We start from the raw sequence: 19,651 nt of genomic DNA, 5'->3' as shown, positions 1-19,651 counted from the left end.
CGGCAACAGGTCTCCTGCAGCGGGGATGGAAGGGGGGGACTGTCCCCGTGCTGTCGCGCTGCCCGAAATCGGGCTTCCCGCGGGAGCAGGAGCGGGAGCGCTCGGCGGGCGAGGGCACCTCGCCCTTTTCCCCGCTTCCTCCTACCCCGTCTCTGCGAGGTGGCTGGCGGCCGCCGAGGCGGGTCCTTCGCACCGTCCTTGCGGGGTCTGCGCTGCTCGGTCCTTCCTTCGCGGCTCTCCCTCCCTCTCCCCGAGTTCTGTGTCTGCACGGTGCAGTATGGAGGCTCGTCTTTCAAATTTATTCTTCCTCGCCTGCTCTGAAGGTCTTTATAGCGCTATTTTTTAAATAATTACGGCTTCTATGTTACCCCGATGTGTTTACGGACTTCAGTTCATTAGCAACTAACACATAAAGTTAACTATTCAGGATAGGCAATGTATTTCTGGCAGATTTTTTTCGTTGGAAAAGACTTTGTGGGGAGAGAGAGAACAGGCATACAGTAACTCATCTGTGGCTATGTAGCTCTTTGTTTCAGTGGCAAAAGGTGTATCTACATGAATTAAAAATCCTTTTTAAGAAGATGTTCAAAAGATTGTTTAGGGTGTGACTTCTTAAAATTGAATACGTTTCTAGCAAAGTTATTTCAGTTTTGATTGTTATTGRCAGTATAAGGCTCAGCAACAATCGCAAATAAAACAAAAAACTGAGTAACATTTGTCACAATTCAGTTTGTAGGTTGCTATAACATGCCAAAAAGCATAACGCTGAGCAGATCAAGCACAGCAGTATGCAGACCTGAGTGTATTTTTTTTTTAGAAATGTTTTTCAAGATAACTTTGTTTTATGTTATACATTGACCTTTGTAAGTTTTACTCTGATTTGGCTGGAAGYTCACTTTGTAAGTAGAGAGTTGAAGTTTGAGGTCCACTGTTACTACATAAAGAGCTGCAGGAATACAGCTTGAAGTATTTCAGCCAGGTACCCTGACAGTGGTGATGCAGTATGGAAGTGATGTGTCAGGAGATAGGGGAATTCAATTCTGCTTGAAAGTACTGTCTTTTTAACTAAGGAAAGACTACAGGAGGAAAGATCACTAAACTGCAAGGCAGTTTCTTATGGAAGTCTTTCAGAAAAATCACTATATTCATATTCACCCTGCACTGAAATTTGTTTTACTAGATCAACAGACGGTAAAAAGCAACAGAGACGTTCCAGGGACTAGAACTGATGCAGGAGACTAGGGGGGAGTCATGTCTCTTCCCTGCACTCTTGTTGTGATCCAGGCACAACTTTGAATTGTCTGCATCACAGAACCGTATCAGGACTCCTTGCAGGAGCTCTGATTACATCAGAGATGCACTGCAGAATTCAAAATACTGCAGAGGACACTGAAGGGGGGGGGAACAACACTTGAAGTGGAATTTTAGCATGTTATTCATGATTTCTATTTCTTTCCTTCAGAAGGACATCTTTAATAATTCTTTCCCCATTGTCTAGTAGTCTGGCACTTTTCCTGAATTTCCGCTGAAAGTAAGGGCCGTACAGATTTCTAATTCAATTTCTTCACCAGACATAATGGATAAGAATAWCATCTTGTGCAAGAGAGATTCTTGAGATGTTATTTCTTCCTTCAACATGCACACCATGCCCTTTAGAGTCTTCGACATACTGTAGCCCTTGCTATGGGCCAGTTTTTCAGTATTACCATAGTTGTTAAAAGCCCAAACAATGATCAGGATTTTGTAATAGAGTAAGAGACAGTTCTTGCCCCATAAGCTTACAAACTAAATAGGACAAGAGGAAAGGAAGCTAGGAAGCTCAGAGAGAAGTGATTTGCCCCAAATTAGCACACATTAGGAGCAGGAGTGCTGGGCAGAAGAACAGGGCTTCACCAACTCCCCAGCAAAGGGCAGAAGGGTTCCTCAGACAAGGAACAGACTCGCTAGGATTTTACCTTTGGCCCTTACCCAGAGCAGTTTTATCTGAGGATTTTAATGTTGCAGCACATCCTTAAAGTTCATCTTGTTTAATTGTTGGGAAAATTGTTGGCAAAATTGTTGCTATAGGCTAACATGTTTGTCYGACTTTATATTCCAGAGCATTGTCTTTAATCCTTAAGGCATCTCTTATAACTATCCACGCTGTCATCAGTCTGCACTGTATGAATAAAGCAATTTGCTTGTTGTTCAAGCTCACTAGCAAAAAACCCTTCCATTAATCAGGCATCTCCTGTCTTAAAGCACTGCTGATCATCATTCTGCAGAAGTGCCTTCCAAAGGGAAACAAGGAACATACAGAGAAGTACACTGCTTTATTTTTCTCCTTCCTCCTTTCCTTCAAGTCAGGCCATCTTTTTTATCGTCCTTTATTTTCTCCTCTTCTTCCTCCTGAGATATGATGCTATGTGTATCAGAGGTGAAGAATAAGTAAATAACGTGTATATAGCATCAAATATTGTAGTTTCTGTGTGGAGTCTGTTGGCTTGCCAGTTCTGATTATGGAAAAAGAAGGACCCACCTTTTATAACTGCAGTTATTCAGTGTGTTACACAGGGGATTAATTTGTCCAGTTTATTGTCTTGCACGGGTCGAGAGGCTGGAAGCAAAGAAAGAAATTCCCTTTTTTTGCTCTGTTATTTCACAGTTGATGCCTCAGGGTTACAGTGTGCATCTGACACRCGCAGAACATTGACATTTCCCTCTCCCCGTTTCTTCCCATTGTGTCAACAGTGGACATGGTAGGAGATCAAACCAGCTACAGAGAGGAGCTGCCTCTTCATTTTTCCTGGCTGAGATTCAGGGCGTAAGTTGTTGTTAACCGACATCATCTGGCATAGCAGAAGGGAAGATGGTTAGCTTAGGTCCCATTTATCCACAGTCTTCCATTAATCATAATCTTTATTCTCCTTGGGCCAGCCCTACCTTAGACATCGTTAAGGCAGAGAGGGGAAAAAGCTTTTTTCTAAATAAAACAAGTTACTCTAAGGGAAAGTGCCCTACATAAACCTACATCAGGAGGCCCCATTTTCCCACATCTAACCTATAGCTTAAACCCCCAGTGGCATTATTTCTACAGATAACATGGATAGCATCTTGGGAACGCTTCAGTAGAAGCCTGGCTGCGAGCTCATTAGGAATGCTTCATGTGATGGGACTGTCTGCCCGGGTAATTGCCAGTTCAACTGTTCTTTACTTCTTCTGTTCAACATGCTCTAGCTATCACTGTCTTAACCGGCTATCGTTTTCCTCAGATATGTTCACTTATCTGAGTTCTGCAGCTTTACCAGTAGGCAATGGCAGAGTGCCATCATTTGTCATGAAGCTCCACTGATAATCCCAGCATTGGCTAGCATTTCCGAGAATGTGGCTTTTTAATACGATTATGTTTTGTGTTAATGTTCTTTCAGAAAACAAGACTTTCAGATCAGCGGGCCTTTGCTCAGTTTATTGCCTTTACTGAGGCAAGACATACTGAAACCGACTGGAGGTCTGAGCGCAGGCCCGCATGGCTTTGGAATTGCCCGTCCCCTGCTGCAAGGGTTTCCAGACTCTTAACTCCAAAGCAGGGAAAGAGCAACTCGGCTCTGCGAGCAAGTACATAGCGATAAGACGCTGAAAGTTAAACATGCTTATGATTTTGGCATGGGGAACAGATTACTTTCCAAATAGCTGCTCTAAAAATGACTAGCAACAGCAACAGAGGTCCCACTTTGGGACAGAAGCAAGACAACACAGCTTACCTCTTTGCTTACCTCAGGCCAGAAAATAGTTCCTTAGCACTTGGACCATCTGAATTAAGCCTTGTCCATGCTTGCATATTCCAGTAAGCTTTCTTTATCCCACCACATGCTCTAGAGGTAAGTAAACAAATGATTTCCTTTTGTACTAAAGAGTATTACAGGAGATAATAACCATGAGATATCACTCCACACAAAGCTCACCGAGGGCCACCTGCTTGTAAGCRCAGGAAAGGAACTGCCCTTTTTAGAGTATTCCCTCTTGGAAGTTTTAGAGCAGGACTGAGATAATATTTTCTTGAAGGCAGCATTTTAAGTCCCCTTGCAGCAAAGACGGCTTGCTGCACTTAAACTGAAGTGCAGCCGTGTTTTAAGTATTTTACTGTTGCATATTCATGGATTATTTTTTTTTGTCTGTAATAGGTATGTAACACAATTGATGTGGTTTATAAACCCCAGCTTCTGAAAACGACAGTTCTGCATTTAAGGAAGTTACCCTAGTGGGGACATATATCCCCCAGGGTGCATATCAAAGAGGAGGTAAGTACAGCCAGGAAGAGAACAAAACTATATACTGCTGTTGTAGTCAGTGAAGTATAACATTTATGTTTATTCACTTTTCTGTGAACTTGAAGCTAGAAAGTCAGAATGCTTTCATATTTATTTATTGTGCAATCTTTTTGATAAATACTCTTATCAATAAATGAAGCTCAGTAGTTCCATGCTGTAAGCCACAGCTGACCACACAGATGAAAGATCTGGAACCAGTACTGTGTAACTCCCCCATGCAGGAGCTGACTTCCAGACCGACTTTTAAATTCATTCAGTTAGGGAGAGAAAAAGTTCAACATTTCCAGTACCTGGCTTTTGTACCCATGTGAAATCTATGATGACTTTATTCCACAGACCTTCCACTAGCGTTGTGTGAGCAGAATTTGAACCTGATTTGCAAAGTCATGTCTTAAAAATTTGTTTAGTTTTCTCTAATGACAGATAAAGATAGTCATCTTTGCTCTCAGCTACTATTCAATACATCAGTAGCACAGAGACCTGTTACTGCGTATAGGGTGTCAATTATAATTGAAATAATATTGCAATGTTTGTGTAGAAATCAGGTATTTCTTAACAATCTTTTGTAAATGAGTCTGCAAAAAGGAGATGCCATGCCATTAAATGTATATACATTAAATGTATATACAAACACTTTATGTGATCATCAATGCAAGTGGGTTTTTTTTCCAAAATTGTTTCCATTTGGCTTTTTATAAATTAGTCTTGTAGTAACTGTTTTTAAAAACATATATTTAGTGAATTATAACATAACTGATTTCTGATTATTTCTGTATAGTTAATGGGTACTAAAATACCTAAATTTTTTATGTATAGTAGTTAAATAGAAAGATTTCATTTCCTTTTCCACAAAACACATGAGTTCTGTATTCCTATGTGATACTAGCTTAATTTTTACACTTTGCTTCTGAACCAGGAGAATCCTGCCACATGCATGTCAATATTTTCTCTGATCAGTCTCTCTATACCCACTGGAAACCGAGACCTCTGCATTTGAGATAGGAGAAGCCTCCCAACGTGACAAACATGCCAAGTAGAGCTCCTGGATGAGGGAGTAGCCCTTGCCAGTCAGTTCTACCCAAACCAGCCTCACTAGAAACCTTTTCTGACCATATTCAGCCACTACTGTTTTCCTTCCAGTTATGTCACCAACCCAAAATATTTTCAAGCTTCAGTCACTACATTTCTTCCAAAGCTGAAAAAGGCCAAATACTCAGTAAACCCAAATATCTGTTCTTTGTTCCAGAAGACACTTGCAGAAGTGGCAAAGTGATGTGAAGTTAGCTTCCAAGATGACTCTTCTACCAGGAGAAAATTCTGATTATGACTATAGTGCCCTGAGCTGTGCTTCAGATACTTCCTTCAACCACACGTTCTTTCCAGAAACAGAAACCCTTAAGGGAGTCTTTTACCAAAGAGCCAGACTAATTCACCCTGAAGAGGATCTCCTGAAAGGCATTCACTCGGATGATCGGAAGCATCATATTATTATAAACGTGGGGGGCATTAAGTATTTGCTCCCATGGACCACACTTGATGAATTCCCGTTGACACGTTTGGGCCAACTGAAATTCTGTAACAATTTTGATGACATTCTGAACATCTGTGATGATTATGATGTGACATGTAATGAATTCTTTTTTGACCGCAACCCAGGAGCATTCAGGACAATTCTGACCTTTTTGCGGGTTGGAAAACTTCGGCTCTTGCGGGAGATGTGTGCACTGTCCTTCCAGGAAGAGCTGCTCTACTGGGGAATTGAGGAAGACAACTTGGACTGGTGTTGTAAAAGGAGATACCTGCAAAAAATGGAGGAATTTACAGAAATAAATGAAAGAGAGGATGATCTCCTAGAAAATGAAATTTCAGGTGAAACAGTGGAGGAGACAAAATTTGGCCTGTGCATGAAAAAGTTGCAAGACATGGTGGAAAGGCCCCAGTCTGGTCTCCCTGGGAAGGTGTTTGCTTGTTTGTCTGTTTTATTTGTAACTATTACAGCAGTGAACTTGTCCATCAGCACCATGCCTGACCTAAGGGAGGAGGAGGAAAGGGTAAGTTAGATTTTTGGGATGGAAAATAGTACTGTGCTGGGAAAAGCAGAACAAATATAGGTCTGATTCTATTGATTTGAATGAGGATTTTGCAGCTGCCTTCAGTGGTAACAACACGAAGCATATTGGAAGTCTTACATGACTGTATTCAATTACTTGTAARAGAATCAACCATATCGAGTTTTCTGTCCAAAGAAAATGTTGTTAGTGTGCATTCTTCTGTAYAACTGTATATTATCTTTTTAAGCTTTGTATTTGCTATTTAGAAAGCCTGAAATAACTGAGCAATGTCTTCTGGGGAATAAGTATAGTTATTTTTCTAAGTTTTGCATTTAGCTTGTAGTTGCAGTTTGTCGGTGTGTTTCCCCACTACTGCAGTTTCAATGTCTTTAATATTTTTATTTAAAAAAAAACCCTCTCTTCCTGTCACTATACCAACTAAAATAGTTATTCTCCAAGCACTGATTACAAACTCCTTCTCTTTCCTGTAGGGTGAGTGTTCCCAGATGTGCTACAATATTTTCATCGTGGAGTCTGTCTGCGTGGCGTGGTTTTCACTGGAGTTCCTGCTGAGGTTCATCCAGGCAAAGAGCAAGTTTGCCTTTTTGAGGAGACCCTTAACCCTGATAGACATAATAGCCATTCTGCCGTATTACATCACTTTGCTAGTAGATACCACTTCAGTGGGCTATAAAAAGCCAAGCTCTGGGAGCATCTACCTGGACAAAGTAGGTCTGGTCCTCCGGATACTCCGTGCCTTGAGGATTCTTTACGTCATGCGGCTGGCCCGGCACTCCCTGGGCCTGCAGACGCTGGGGCTGACGGCTCGCAGGTGCACCCGCGAGTTCGGCCTCCTGCTGCTCTTCCTCTGCGTGGCCATTGCACTGTTTGCACCGCTCCTGTACGTCATTGAGAACGAGATGGCGGACTCGCAGGAGTTTACCAGCATCCCCGCGTGCTACTGGTGGGCCGTCATCACCATGACCACAGTAGGCTACGGCGACATGGTTCCCAGGAGCATTCCTGGCCAGGTGGTGGCACTAAGCAGCATACTGAGCGGCATCCTCCTCATGGCATTCCCAGTCACTTCCATTTTTCACACGTTTTCACGCTCCTACGTTGAGCTAAAGCAAGAACAGGAAAGAACAATGTACAGGAGAGCACAATTCTTATTAAAAACAAAGTCGCAGATAAGCAATGCATCACAAGGGAGTGATATGTTATTCCCCAGTATCTCTTCTGAGACTAGGGACAATGAATGAAATTTAAGTTACTATTTCTCCTGATGTCAAGTAATGTTTTGTTGTATCAGATTCCATCTTTTTAATTTGCTTTGGAAGAGTTTTACAAAGGTAACCCTCATATTAAAATGAAGAAAAGGGGCTATTAAGTTTTAAGAAGTCTATTATTATGCTGTTTCTTTCTTTCTTCACTCCCCCAACCCCCTCAAGCAAGATGTATAGTTAGGACAGCTTTTTCTAAGCGATCACAGAGTGGGATTTTGAGACTTAAAAGTTCTCTGGCAAAAATAAGAACAACATATAATTATGTACCTGACAGGCTGCGTTGTCATTTGTAATACACATTTTTCAACCAAATCAGAATGTATATAATCATTAAACAGGCTGTCCCTTCTTTTTTTGTCCTTATAAATAAGTAATGTAAATAGAACAAAATCAGTGGCTAAATTCTCTCCAAGTATAATGCCATCGAGCATAATGGAAATAACCCCGTATATTTGTCCCATTGTGCTCTTAAAAAGCATTAAGCAAGATTTATGTCATTCACAAAGGCAAATGTATCTTTCTTTGTAAGTCAGCCCTAAACATGAGAAAAAGAATTGAGCTGTTTGTATCACAAGGCAACCTTGCTAAAGATGTAAATAGTCATAGTTCACCAGCTTCAAAATTTAGATGAAGTTACGGTGTTGATCCTATGTCACTGAATACAGTATTCCCAGGAACAAAGTCTCTGAGTTTTGTATCATTTAATATTGTTATCGAGGGGTGACTAGCTGCAAATCAAATGAAATATGCATGATAAGATGCTAGTCGTTCCCTACCATCTGTTGCCATGTTTTTTTGCTTTACCTCAGATAGAAACAGAATTAAAAGAGGACTGTTTCCAGGGGACACCCTGCCATTACTTGGCAAATCGGCGCTGCGGCTACTCATTCACATTCAGCATTTGGTTCCTTAAAGGAGCAAAAAATATGTGGTCGTGGGAAGCTGCCAATGATGAAAAAAGAAAATATCATTTGAGTCATGGGGTGGGGGGGATTGACAGCTTTACACTTTACTGTCCTCAATCATGAGGGACTTAATTAACTGTACCTTTACCATTACTACAGACATCATAGCAACTCAGAAAATTTAGAATACGATACATAAAGGCAATTAAGTGCCCAAAACACAAGTCTCTATTCTTCATCCACACATGTGTCTTGGTCCAGGTGCCCCCGCTGAAGTCCGTGGGAGTACACGGGTGAGTGAGACGCTCAGGTTTGGCACCTGTTTCTATGGAGATTAATGACAAACCTCCCATTTAGTTTAGAGGGAATGAGATTGGGTTGCATAACTGCTCTGGAGACAAAATCCAGAAACTTAACAGGAAAATCAAATCCATTTGTTTGGCTGTATGTGTTCTCAGAGGTAAAGAAAAGCTAAACTTAAGAGTTGCACTTTTTTTTTTTTTTTTTAAGTAGATTTTACTCATCATTAACTCTTAAGAGCTGGGGAAACGCTGGAGTTTCCATCACATTTACCAATGCCCTAATTTGCAGAATTACTATTGTTCACTGGCATTTCTTGAGCAGGTTGCTGGAAATGCCAGAATGTGTGATGGTTCGGTGATTTATATTTTTAAAAGAGATGGGATTAGTTCATCATCCTATGCTGTATGGCCAAGCCCACATTATACTGATTTTCTTTTCAAATGTCTTTGAAATAACATTTGAAGGTATTTTGGTATGCTTATTCTTAAAGAATAACTCCAAAACTTTAAAAAATGCATTTCACAAATACAAATAATTAGGACTCTAAGAGTCTTCACCCTGTCATAAGTAAAAAGGCCTATGGAACATTAGTGCAGAAAGTTAAAATATCTAGGCTGAGCTCTTGACAATTAATTACATGCCAGAACTAGGAATGTAACCAGCTTTTCACTCTCCTTCTTCAGCTTTAATTAGAGTTGGACAAAAAACAGGAACATTGTGACAAGAAAGGGACGYGTTTTTCATCCAAAATTTTCTAATTTCAAAAATGTTTGATCATCTGCAGCATTGGCTTCGACASAAGTACTATGCATCCTTCTACCTTTGTGTCAGCGTTCATTATAAAAAKAAATGGTAATTAGTTTAGTCCTGTGATCAACAGTGAGTTATATAAGAATATTTTTGACAGGTTGGGCCATAAATGAGACACTATAAGGAGAAGTGAAGGGTTACCAAACCTAATATTATTTCCATTTTATGCTGGGTAACAAATGCTGAAGATTTGGCCATTTTCTCAATGTCTTTACACTGAGTTAATACTTGCTTATTATATATATATATATATATTCTTTTTTATCCTAAAACTGTAGTTTGATTCTGCAGTCTTTGTCCAGAAAAAAAAAAAATCCACCCTGAAGCTGGGTGTTGGTCGGGGCCTGAAAGCATCTCGCCTATTGGGAGTTCAGCCCGAGTCAGGCACAAATCAGCCTGCCTGGACGTACCCCTTTGTAATTTCATACTTGGCAACACATCACTTATAAGAATATCAACATGTTTTACTATGAATCATTGCAACAAACTTGCTTATGTTTTACACGAGGTGATACATACTGTAGTCCTAATGCTAAATAAATCCAGCTATACGTCTTAAGAGCACATTAGTATGAAACCCACATGCTGTGTTCCAGCTTCTACYGTGAAGGCTGAAGGTTTAAGATGATTATGTCTCTTTACAGTACATTATCTCAAACTTTAGTCAAATTCATGAAAATTACGGATTGATTCAAAAGCTGACTCTTTCCACTGACACAGCTGACAGCTACCAAGTCAGCTATCATTCCTTTCTTGTTTTTCTGCATTTTAACAGCATGTGCAGTCAACAAGAAAGTTCCAATAAAAACACTCCGTGCTTTTATGAAGTCAAAGGGATTGTTTGAATTGCCGCTGCTAAGTGGTGGTGCACGTCTCCAACAGAGATCGGCTTGCATTGCTATTTATATTATCCTGTGCATACTGCAGTAATATGTATAGTATGAAATCAAACAGCAGTAGCTGTATTAATTTTGATTAATAAAGTTTTAGGCCTTTCATTTTCATGTGCTGCTTATGGCATAGAAAGACTGTCACCATGTTATAGGCATGCTTGACAATCTGGGGTCAGTATGAGAAGTGACCAGCAGCTGAGGGAGAATTTGGCTCTGAGCATCACTAGCTAAAGCAGACTGGCTGTGAAAGAAAGCATTTATTAGGAAATAAAATTATCTAAGTGTCCCCACTTCCTCAAAAATGGTAACAAAACCAACAAAAATCACTTGATGAAYGTAACACTGGCAAATTGCAAAGACAGACCCACAAGGCTTCTCTTTAGCTTTACATCAGAGAACATCATTTACAGGGTGAGTTGGAGTAAAGATTTGTATTACAAGACCATTCACTACAGGTCAAGGTCTTAGAGAAATTTCTCTTCAGGGAATATATAGGAGTTGGCACCATCTGTCCCTTTATATTTTTTCCACTGTAATTCAGTACTCCAGATTTTCAGAGTCAGGAGCTTTAGCAGTGTCAGTGAATAGTCAGAGGCTTTAGCAGTGTCCAATTAAATAAAAAAAGAAATTATGCAGAACTGAATCATGGATTTACACATCATCAGATACATGTGTCTGGGAAGGAAAGCTGGCATGATCTATACATTCATGACTTGTGTGGGTAGAGTTTAACTGAGTATTCAGGCTGACGCAAACRCAAAAACTGTTGCAGTAGAAGGCACTCGTTGCTACTGCTGTAGTTCTCTTGTGTGATTAAAAACAAGGTTTCACAGGAATCTCTCTGTAAGCAGGACCTCCCCATCCAAGTGGTCTTCACCTTTTAGGCTAAAGAGCAAGGCCCAGAGTCACCGTAATTAATATTAGGTACTTACTGAAGTGCCTGAAGTAGCCGTCTAGTTGTCAAAAGATCAGAATCACCACGGGGAGAGTGTGTTCTTCTCTTTCTTATTCCCCCCCCCCCCACCACCACCATTTAGAGGGAGCCTAGAATGAATTACACCCTTAATTCAGGTGTCTCATTAAAAGCCCAGTGTTAGGATAGATGAATCGCAGCCGTATTCTTCAATTGAACAAAACCACCAACATCTACCATCACTAACTCTCCATCATCTGGCCTTTCCACATCTCATTCACTGCATACTGGGACCAAGGAATATGAAGCAGCACAAAGAATCCTGATGTGAGGTCCAGAGAGGCCAGCTTGGTCTTGATCAGGATCACCAGTTCACACCTGACCATGTAATAGCTGTGTTCCGCACGGTTACTGAATATTTTTTGCTTAGATAAGAAAAAATACTAGAAAGTTAAAACAAGAGGAAAGCAACAGGTATTTTGCATAACAAAGCTATAAAACTTCATATCCCACTTATTTGCAACAGGTTGAAAATTRGACTAGATACTCCTAAATCCATACGGATTTAACTGACTGTGTTTAATCAGAAATTAAATGTGACAAATGTGACTTTGAAGACCGGGACACCAATCTCTGGTCACACATCAGTCAGTGACATTAGCCAGCTGACCGGAGCAGTTGACTCCGGCCCAGACGTCAGAGTTCACTCATCATTTTCRTTTACATCAGAAGTTGCTACAATATTATATAGCCTGTCTTGTTCTGCTGTTAATAGCTGCTGTTAGCAGCTGCTGTTAGCTTCCTCATTAGAGATTTTACAGCAACTTTAGTATCTGTTTATCAAAAGATGACATGGGTGCCAAAAGTACAGAAAAAAAACATCACCTGAAGTACAATGCAGATTGCCTTGGGAAACGGTGGAGCAGTGGTGTCCCATAGGCCATTCTGGGATCACAAGAGTGCAACCTATGATGGATTGAAGGCATGAAGCTGAAGTGCACCACAAGGGACGAAGGGCACCCTCCCATGACCAAAAGTAGTCTTCAAAAGTTCTATTGCTAAAATGGAAAATGCTTAACACTAGATTTACCCACTTACCCATTTACCACTTCATCCACGGCATTTTAACAATCCCTTTTCAGCATTGCTAATGATCTCAATGTTACTAACTTAGCAATGATCATATAAAAACATCAAGAGAGAAAGGGAGAAGACTGATTTTAATCTGAAACCTCTAATTCACTAAAGCACTTCAGCTTTGTGCATGTTCTTCTGTCTTGTCTTCTTACATTAGAGTGTAAGTCCTTGGGACAGTATTTGTTGTTTGGCATCAGCCAGTAACTGTATAGCACTATGTAAAATCACACACCACAAATAAAGATAAATTCACACACCACAAAAAGTCAAGGAGAATTCTGCCTGCACTGCCAAACTGAAGAAGTTCAGCGTTTGGCGTATTAATTATTAACAATAAAATTAGAACTTTCTCTCCTTGTGCTCATTGTTTTTCTTTATCATTTTCCAGTATCTCATGTCTTCTGTAATACTCCCTAGAAATCACCAAAGATATCATGAACACTATCAGCCCTGCTGAAAGCATGGTGAAGAAAGGATCGTAATATCGGGGGATGTTTCTGCTCTGTCCAACAGGGCTTTTACTTTCTCTTTGCCCATGGGAACTCACCCAGAAGCACATGCCACTTGAACAGAAATAAAGTTGTGCCATAACTGGAAACACAGAGGGCCAGTTAGAATGATTAGAGAGTATTTGTTGCACTTTATAAATATTCATTCATTATCCCTGTAGCCCTTTTGACATGAGTTGAACAGCCTTGTGCAATGCTGAAGTCAGCTAGGGCATATAAACACATGGCACTGTCAAGCTAAAGTTTCAGCTTCTCTCTTATTGGGCATCCTTTTTTATGACTGCAGTTTTGTAGCCATACTTAATTATGATCATAATTTTATTCCTACATCCATTGTGAAGCCAGAAGAACAGGGCTGTAAACTACATTATTAGCCTGCTCAAGTGACTGATCTGGAATACAATTACCCAACCATCATCTGGAGATTAGAACTAAAAAACCAAGGTCGTTTATTTCTGAAACTAGACAGCTAATTTTGCAGCCCTCAGTCACGCAAGTGAGATGGTCAACAAGTACAATAAACATTATCTTTCTGCTCAGTATAACAATATTATTGTTATGGTGTGTCTATCACAAGAACAAAGTTGCGTGGACTAGCATATGTTTCTATAGCTAATTATATACAGAGATAATGTTTTGACACAATTATTTCAATTCACCATTCAGCAGTGAGGCTCATTTTCATTAGTCACATACTCTATGTCACAAAAAACCTGAGTTATATCAGCCAGAACTTTCAATATCTCAAAAGTTAAAGAGACATGTTTCAGGGGACAACTTGAGCAGGGAAAGTTAAGATTGCAAAGTCTCATGTGGCACAGTAAGCAGATGATGTTATTTTTTTAGCTAGGTGAAAGGAGGGAGCACAAATTCAACATTGGCATCACAAGACGAAGAGGAACTTCCATGACTTGATGGAAATAGGGAAGAAACACCAGCAACAGAAGCGAGTTAAAGCTGGCACCTCATCCCACCGTATAGGCTTCTGTATGCCTCAAAATTGCATTAATACAACTTTTCTCTCAGTGGGACTTGCGCAAGCCTAGACACGCTATTTTTTTTTCCCCCTTTGATTCCTTCACTTCCACATACAGCAGTAACTCTGGTCCACAACTAAAGTAATTAAAGCACTTGCACAAGACCATGACACACATTTAAGTTTTAGGCATATTACTGACATGCAAAACCAAAAGAAAAAAAAAGTCCCTGTAAATTGAAGTTTGTGATTATTTGCTGAACTTGAATATGACTGTATTTCTTGTTATAATAGTTTTAGTACTCAAAATGCATGATAAATGACGGAGGAGGCCTTGGTCAATTCTGCTAGAAGAGTTAAGAGTTAGYAAGAAACACTAAATTCAACCTGTGTTTCAATGCTTTGGCTAAGATAATGGTTTGCAGCAAAGCACAGGGAAGAACATGCCAGATTCAAGCATCTAACATTGCCATCTGCGGGCCACTCCTGGCARTTCACTTCTGAGCCTTGGAACCCTGTCCTAAAGCATCAATCCACACCAGTCAAGGCTTCAAAAAGATGTAGAAAATATTCTGAAAATTTGTTTTTAAAATATAGAGGCAAATATTGAATCCCCTGCACAGCTTGGCTTCTGCATATGTGGCCTCTCATTTGCCAGGCCAGGCTGTTACATCTGCAAATTGGTATATAGCTACTGCCTTCTTAGTTTCTGGAAAGTGTGTAGCACATGTTGACACTGCATAGACATCAATAAACGATATTTATACAGCATTTATTTGGCTGGTGTATTCGGAAGTGACAGTTTTCAAACAGTTAATGGAACTTTATATGATTAAAATTAAGAATCTTCAGGGTCACATGGAGAAAATGCAAACACTTTCAATGCTTGTATAAGGGCAGTCTGATCACTGACCAGTTACAGTTTGATTTCTAAGAGGAACTACAGGATTTGCTTCAAAGGAAAAAAAAGGTCACTCGGTTAATTGTATCTGTGCAACCACTTAACCTTTAAGGAGTTCAAATGTGCCTCACCCAAACTCCGCTGCTGCCACATTGCAAGGTAGCCACAGAGATAGTGGCATTAGTTCGATTTCAGGGGTGGGATTCAGCCCATGTAACAGTCATTTACAGCTGTTTTAGGAAGCAGGACGGCTTAAGCAGTCACAGCTCCTCTTTGCCTTTCCTGTCTTTCCCCCTTTACAGCTGCTCATTCCCACCCCAGGCTTTGCACTGTGCTAGCGCAGGCATTCTTGTTGCTGCATGATGAATTGGACCAGGAAATTCATCCTGCTGAAAAATAAACCAGAAGAAATGATTCCCTGACCCAGTCCACTCTGCAGTCGCACAAATACACATACCAGACCAAAGCAAAGGGCAGGGAGGGGCCAGGGAAGGCCTAAGCCAGCACTGCTAAAAAGTTACTTGTGAAACTTCACTTAAAGTGATGCATCCCACCATCAGCCAGTTGACTGGGATCTAGCAAGGCTTAGTGGAGAGTTTTTCCAGAGTTTTTTTGGTAAGCTGGGATCAATCACCCTGCAAAGGAGATATCTGTTTCTCTCCCTGACCACAGGAAGAACTTGAATCTGACAGTTGGTCTAGCAGCTAACCTTTAAATGTTTAAAATCAGAAAAAAGTAATCTCATCCAGAGCATCTTTTTTAATACAAACTATGAAATTGCTGCTTGTTCATTGACAGAGGATGAATCTATATTGCTCAAACTCACAAAACTCTCAAACTTACAAAACATTTGTGAAAGTAGCAAAGACATCACTGCATTACGCTCAAAAGAAAAAGAGTTGTCACTGAACACTGATCTATAGACAGACACAGAATTTATGACGATGGATAGGCCAAGCTCAACAGAAAGAGCAATCAAGTCTTTCTGGGTAGTGAAAGCAGCTGTAAATAACAATAGCCTGCACAAAGTAATGGCCACATGGCAGATAAAAGTTAAGTCTTGTGGATCCCAAACCTCAAATGCAGGCACTAGGGCGTAAATTTGTAGCTTGAGGTGCTTCTCCACTCCAATATAGGGTCATCTAACTGAGCACCTCCTGAGTCCTACTCTCCCAGTGCCAGCCAAGATCTCCCACCCACGCTTTCCTCGGAGGCACTGACACTCCTCTAACCCTCCAGCGAGCCACGTCTTCGGCAGGGTTAGTTTTCTCCTTGCAAAGGCTCACGGAGGGATCTAGATGAGTGCCAGTATCTGCAGAAAGAATGGGTGGAAATAAACAGCTTCAGACAGGGGGGACAGTGGCAGCACTAATGTAGAGTGACTTAACCTGCTGATGAATTGTGCCCCATGGACTGGGGAGAGAGAACACTAGTACAGGAGTTGGGAGGAAAAAGAAATACAGGAATCAGCCCAGAGCTCGTGAAAGCAGCCAGCGGGGTATTCTCCATAGTTCCTTTGCCTGCCTTTATGGAAACATGGACTTTCACATTCATTCTAGTAAACAAACAAGATGGCACCAAGGTGCCAATCCCCACTATTCCACCCAAGGATGAACAATCTTGCAAGGTTTGGGTTCTAAACTAAGCAAAAGCGAAATAGGGAAAAAAAGGAAAAAAATCTATTTCAAAAAATGCACTAGACGTTTTAAGGAAGGGACAGTATTGTAGCTCCTGCCCTCTCAGATAAAATGTTACTGTGTTATATTTCTGTGATAGGCAATTCATTTACCAGTATGGATGTACACACATTTCCTGCACTGTTCATTAGTTGGGAATAGATCAATCTATATTTCTGCATATAATTTCTGCATATAATTTCTGTATATAATTTTGGCTCTGAAGTTGTATCAGTAGTATCACTTATGATTTCAGTAGCTTTGTCACCCTGTTTCCAGATTCTTAGAGCTCACTATAATGAGAAAGAACAGGTAAAGAAGAAGCAGATAGAAATGAAGAACAGGTGGGGAATAACCACAATAACAGTTTTCTTGTAATGTAATTGCTCACAGTACAGCCCACCAGTGCCTATCTCACCTTCTCAGCTGAAAGTCCCCAGCAGACATCACAGCAATAGTGAATCATAAGGAGAGATGGAGAAGAGCATAAGGTGCCTCGCAAAGTGGAAGTCTACGGATGTTGTGAGCAATGCATGAACAAGATCCTTTGCAATGTCAGCACAGGCACAGGAGAAAGGCTGTCAGCCTCTTCCTCTTATTGGTACTTTGGAAAGGGAAAATTTGAAAATAAAACAGTCATACAAACAGTCATCTCTAGAACAGCATCTCCAGCAAGAAAGCTCCTCCAAGAGAAAAAACACAAAGCTTCTATCTGCACCTGATACTCTCTCAAGTGAAGATGAAGCCTGCACAGCCATGAGACTGATTAGGGAGGAGAGAGAGAGAGAAGGCAAAAGATGCTCTGTGGTCCTTTTCTCCTCCTGGTAAGATGATGCTTAAGTATCTGTCTGTAGCCATCTTCAAGCCTTGATGTCTTATATACAGAGCCACATTTACTGGTGAGCAATCAGAGCAGTTGCCTAATACTCCTGGTTAGGTAGCAATGCAAGTTGTCGAGTTGGATATGGGAAAGAGGAATGTACCTGTGCCTTCATCTGTTCCCAGAACTCCCATAACTTCCAGCTCAGCCTGGAACAATGAACCAAATATTATTATCATTACTTGAAACTAATAGTGGGAAGACTAAAAGGAAGCAGATTTAGAGCCTCTTTGCAATCTTCTGGGATCGCAGGATAAGCCACATAACTTCTTCCTTTTGTTCAAGTTCAACTACCTCTGGAACAGATAGGACAACATTCAACAGCATCAGGATGTTATAAAACAGTTCCTGTCAATGTCTATATTCTGAGCTCCTGCACAAAAAGTTCAAAGCATTGTTATTCTTAGAAACTTTCACATGTTGTACAAGGTTTTTTTGGGTTTTGGTTGTTTTTGTTGTTGCTGTTTAGAAGCATTGAACATCAATGCTACTTTTTTTTTCTTTTACACCACAATGGAGACAAAAAATGGGACAGATGAGAACCTATAAAATATGAAGGATTGGTGCTGAAAAGGCTAAAGAGATGAGGACATTACATTTAACCTTACACTATGAAAACTGAAGGGTGTGAAGATGGAGGTAATAGCACACAGGAAATAACGACAAGAAATTTCATCTCAGTAATTGTGCTTTGAATGGACTGTAGTAGGCCACTACAGACATATAAAGAGGAGGAGGTAAATAATAATCAGGGCAGAAGATGAGGGGGCCCCAAAAGAATTCGGAGCAGAAGGCAAAGGAGAAGAATTAAATTGTTTAAAAAATAAAGTGTCAAGAATCAGACACTTCCTGGATCAGTGGAGCAAGAAAATTGATTCAAAGATTAGTGTTAGAGCTCTGCAAGTGATTTCTGTAAATTCTACCTAAAGCTGAAAAATCACTAATGGTTCTATAATACAATACCTGGAACATGCCTGTGCTCTCTGTGTGTATACATATATACACACACACACACATATATGTGTATATATATAAAAAGACAAGTTTAAATCCTTTAATGTCTTTGTTTCATACCCTTTATTGTGATATTAGAAACCTATTTCGTAAGAGTTTCCATTTACTATTCATGAGCAGGTGAATGCCCATCAGTAYATCAGCATTAATTTCCTAGTTAAACATAGGAGAGGAGCCATCTTAAAGTTGGAAACAACCTTTCTTCCCAAGCAGAGATTCGGTCTCCTAGCAACCGCATGAACACCTTGCAAATAAAACAGCTTTTTTGCACAGAAGGGCCTCACGCCAGGGGCACAGAGATCCTGCGAGAAGGTTCAGCTGCCCATTTCTTCCTTCAGTGACCCAGGATGAAGGGTCATGCCAGCAGGACCTCCGGCAGATGCACACCTCAGGGCCCCAGTGAAGGAAGGATGCTCTCTCCCATTGCTCTGGTATCTGAGCACCCCCAACCAAGCAATAACAATAATCATCTCTTTTTTCCTTCCTAACCTACAGGAGACAGTGTCAAGAATTTATCAGAAGGATGAAGAGAAGACATGGATTTTGTATTACACTCTTAGAAGGGTTAAGTCCACAGTTCTTGTTTCTCCAAATATACAACCTTTGTTTTGGGCATCGTCATAGGCCACTTTCATGCTGATCAAGTTCTGCTGCTCTAGAGGAAGGTGATCATCATGCCCGAACTGGGCTGGCAAAAGTCATTGTGCCCGGACTGTGGCTGAATCCACGTGCCTCGGGCTCCGGCCCAGTTTCTTCAACCTAGCAGGACCTTTCCAGATCTTGGAACTCGGTTCTGCAATTCCATAGCTACAGCCTGATTCTAGCTGTCATTAGAAACTACAGTTTTCAGTAGGCCTGATGCAGAATAGGAGTAGGTTCTTTTCTGGCAGGAAAATCAGCACCCGGAGAGCAGCAGTAGGACCAGACTAAATTTATATAATTTTCCTTTTCTGATAAGATTCATAGGACAGATACCCTTTTGGATGGAAGCTATCTTTTGTTTTCTATACTAGTCTTTGTCATAAGCATGAAATATTAGAATTGCAAGTACTTTATTATAAAGAGAAGGAAACAAGAAGTCAGAACAGTA

The 19,651-nt window shown here is 40.6% G+C and overlaps 1 protein-coding gene across 4 annotated transcripts; it reads left to right on the top strand.

Moving 5' to 3' along the window:
• The first annotated feature begins 2,328 nt into the window (after positions 1 to 2,328).
• On the top strand, positions 2,329 to 8,325 carry KCNG1 (potassium voltage-gated channel modifier subfamily G member 1). Of its 4 annotated transcripts, none has more exons than XM_026055513.1 (4): positions 2,329 to 2,803; positions 4,161 to 4,277; positions 5,554 to 6,358; positions 6,850 to 8,325. In XM_026055513.1, the coding sequence occupies exons 3-4, from the start codon at positions 5,600 to 5,602 to the stop codon at positions 7,618 to 7,620; spliced, it is 1,530 nt and encodes a 509-aa protein (XP_025911298.1). In that variant the 5' UTR covers positions 2,329 to 2,803; positions 4,161 to 4,277; positions 5,554 to 5,599; the 3' UTR covers positions 7,621 to 8,325. The 4 variants fall into 4 exon arrangements, with proteins under 4 accessions (XP_025911298.1, XP_025911317.1, XP_025911287.1 ...); XM_026055532.1 differs by lacking the exon at positions 2,329 to 2,803 and adding an exon at positions 3,780 to 3,857 and having other exon boundaries at positions 5,557 to 6,358; XM_026055502.1 differs by lacking the exon at positions 2,329 to 2,803 and adding an exon at positions 3,780 to 3,857.
• Positions 8,326 to 19,651: the final 11,326 nt, after the last annotated feature.

The sequence above is a fragment of the Apteryx rowi genome, unplaced genomic scaffold (genome assembly GCF_003343035.1).
Source record: "Apteryx rowi isolate R43461 unplaced genomic scaffold, aptRow1 scaffold_0, whole genome shotgun sequence".
NCBI classification, from domain to species: Eukaryota; Metazoa; Chordata; class Aves; order Apterygiformes; family Apterygidae; genus Apteryx; species Apteryx rowi.
This window is presented reverse-complemented; position numbering and strand designations above follow the sequence as displayed.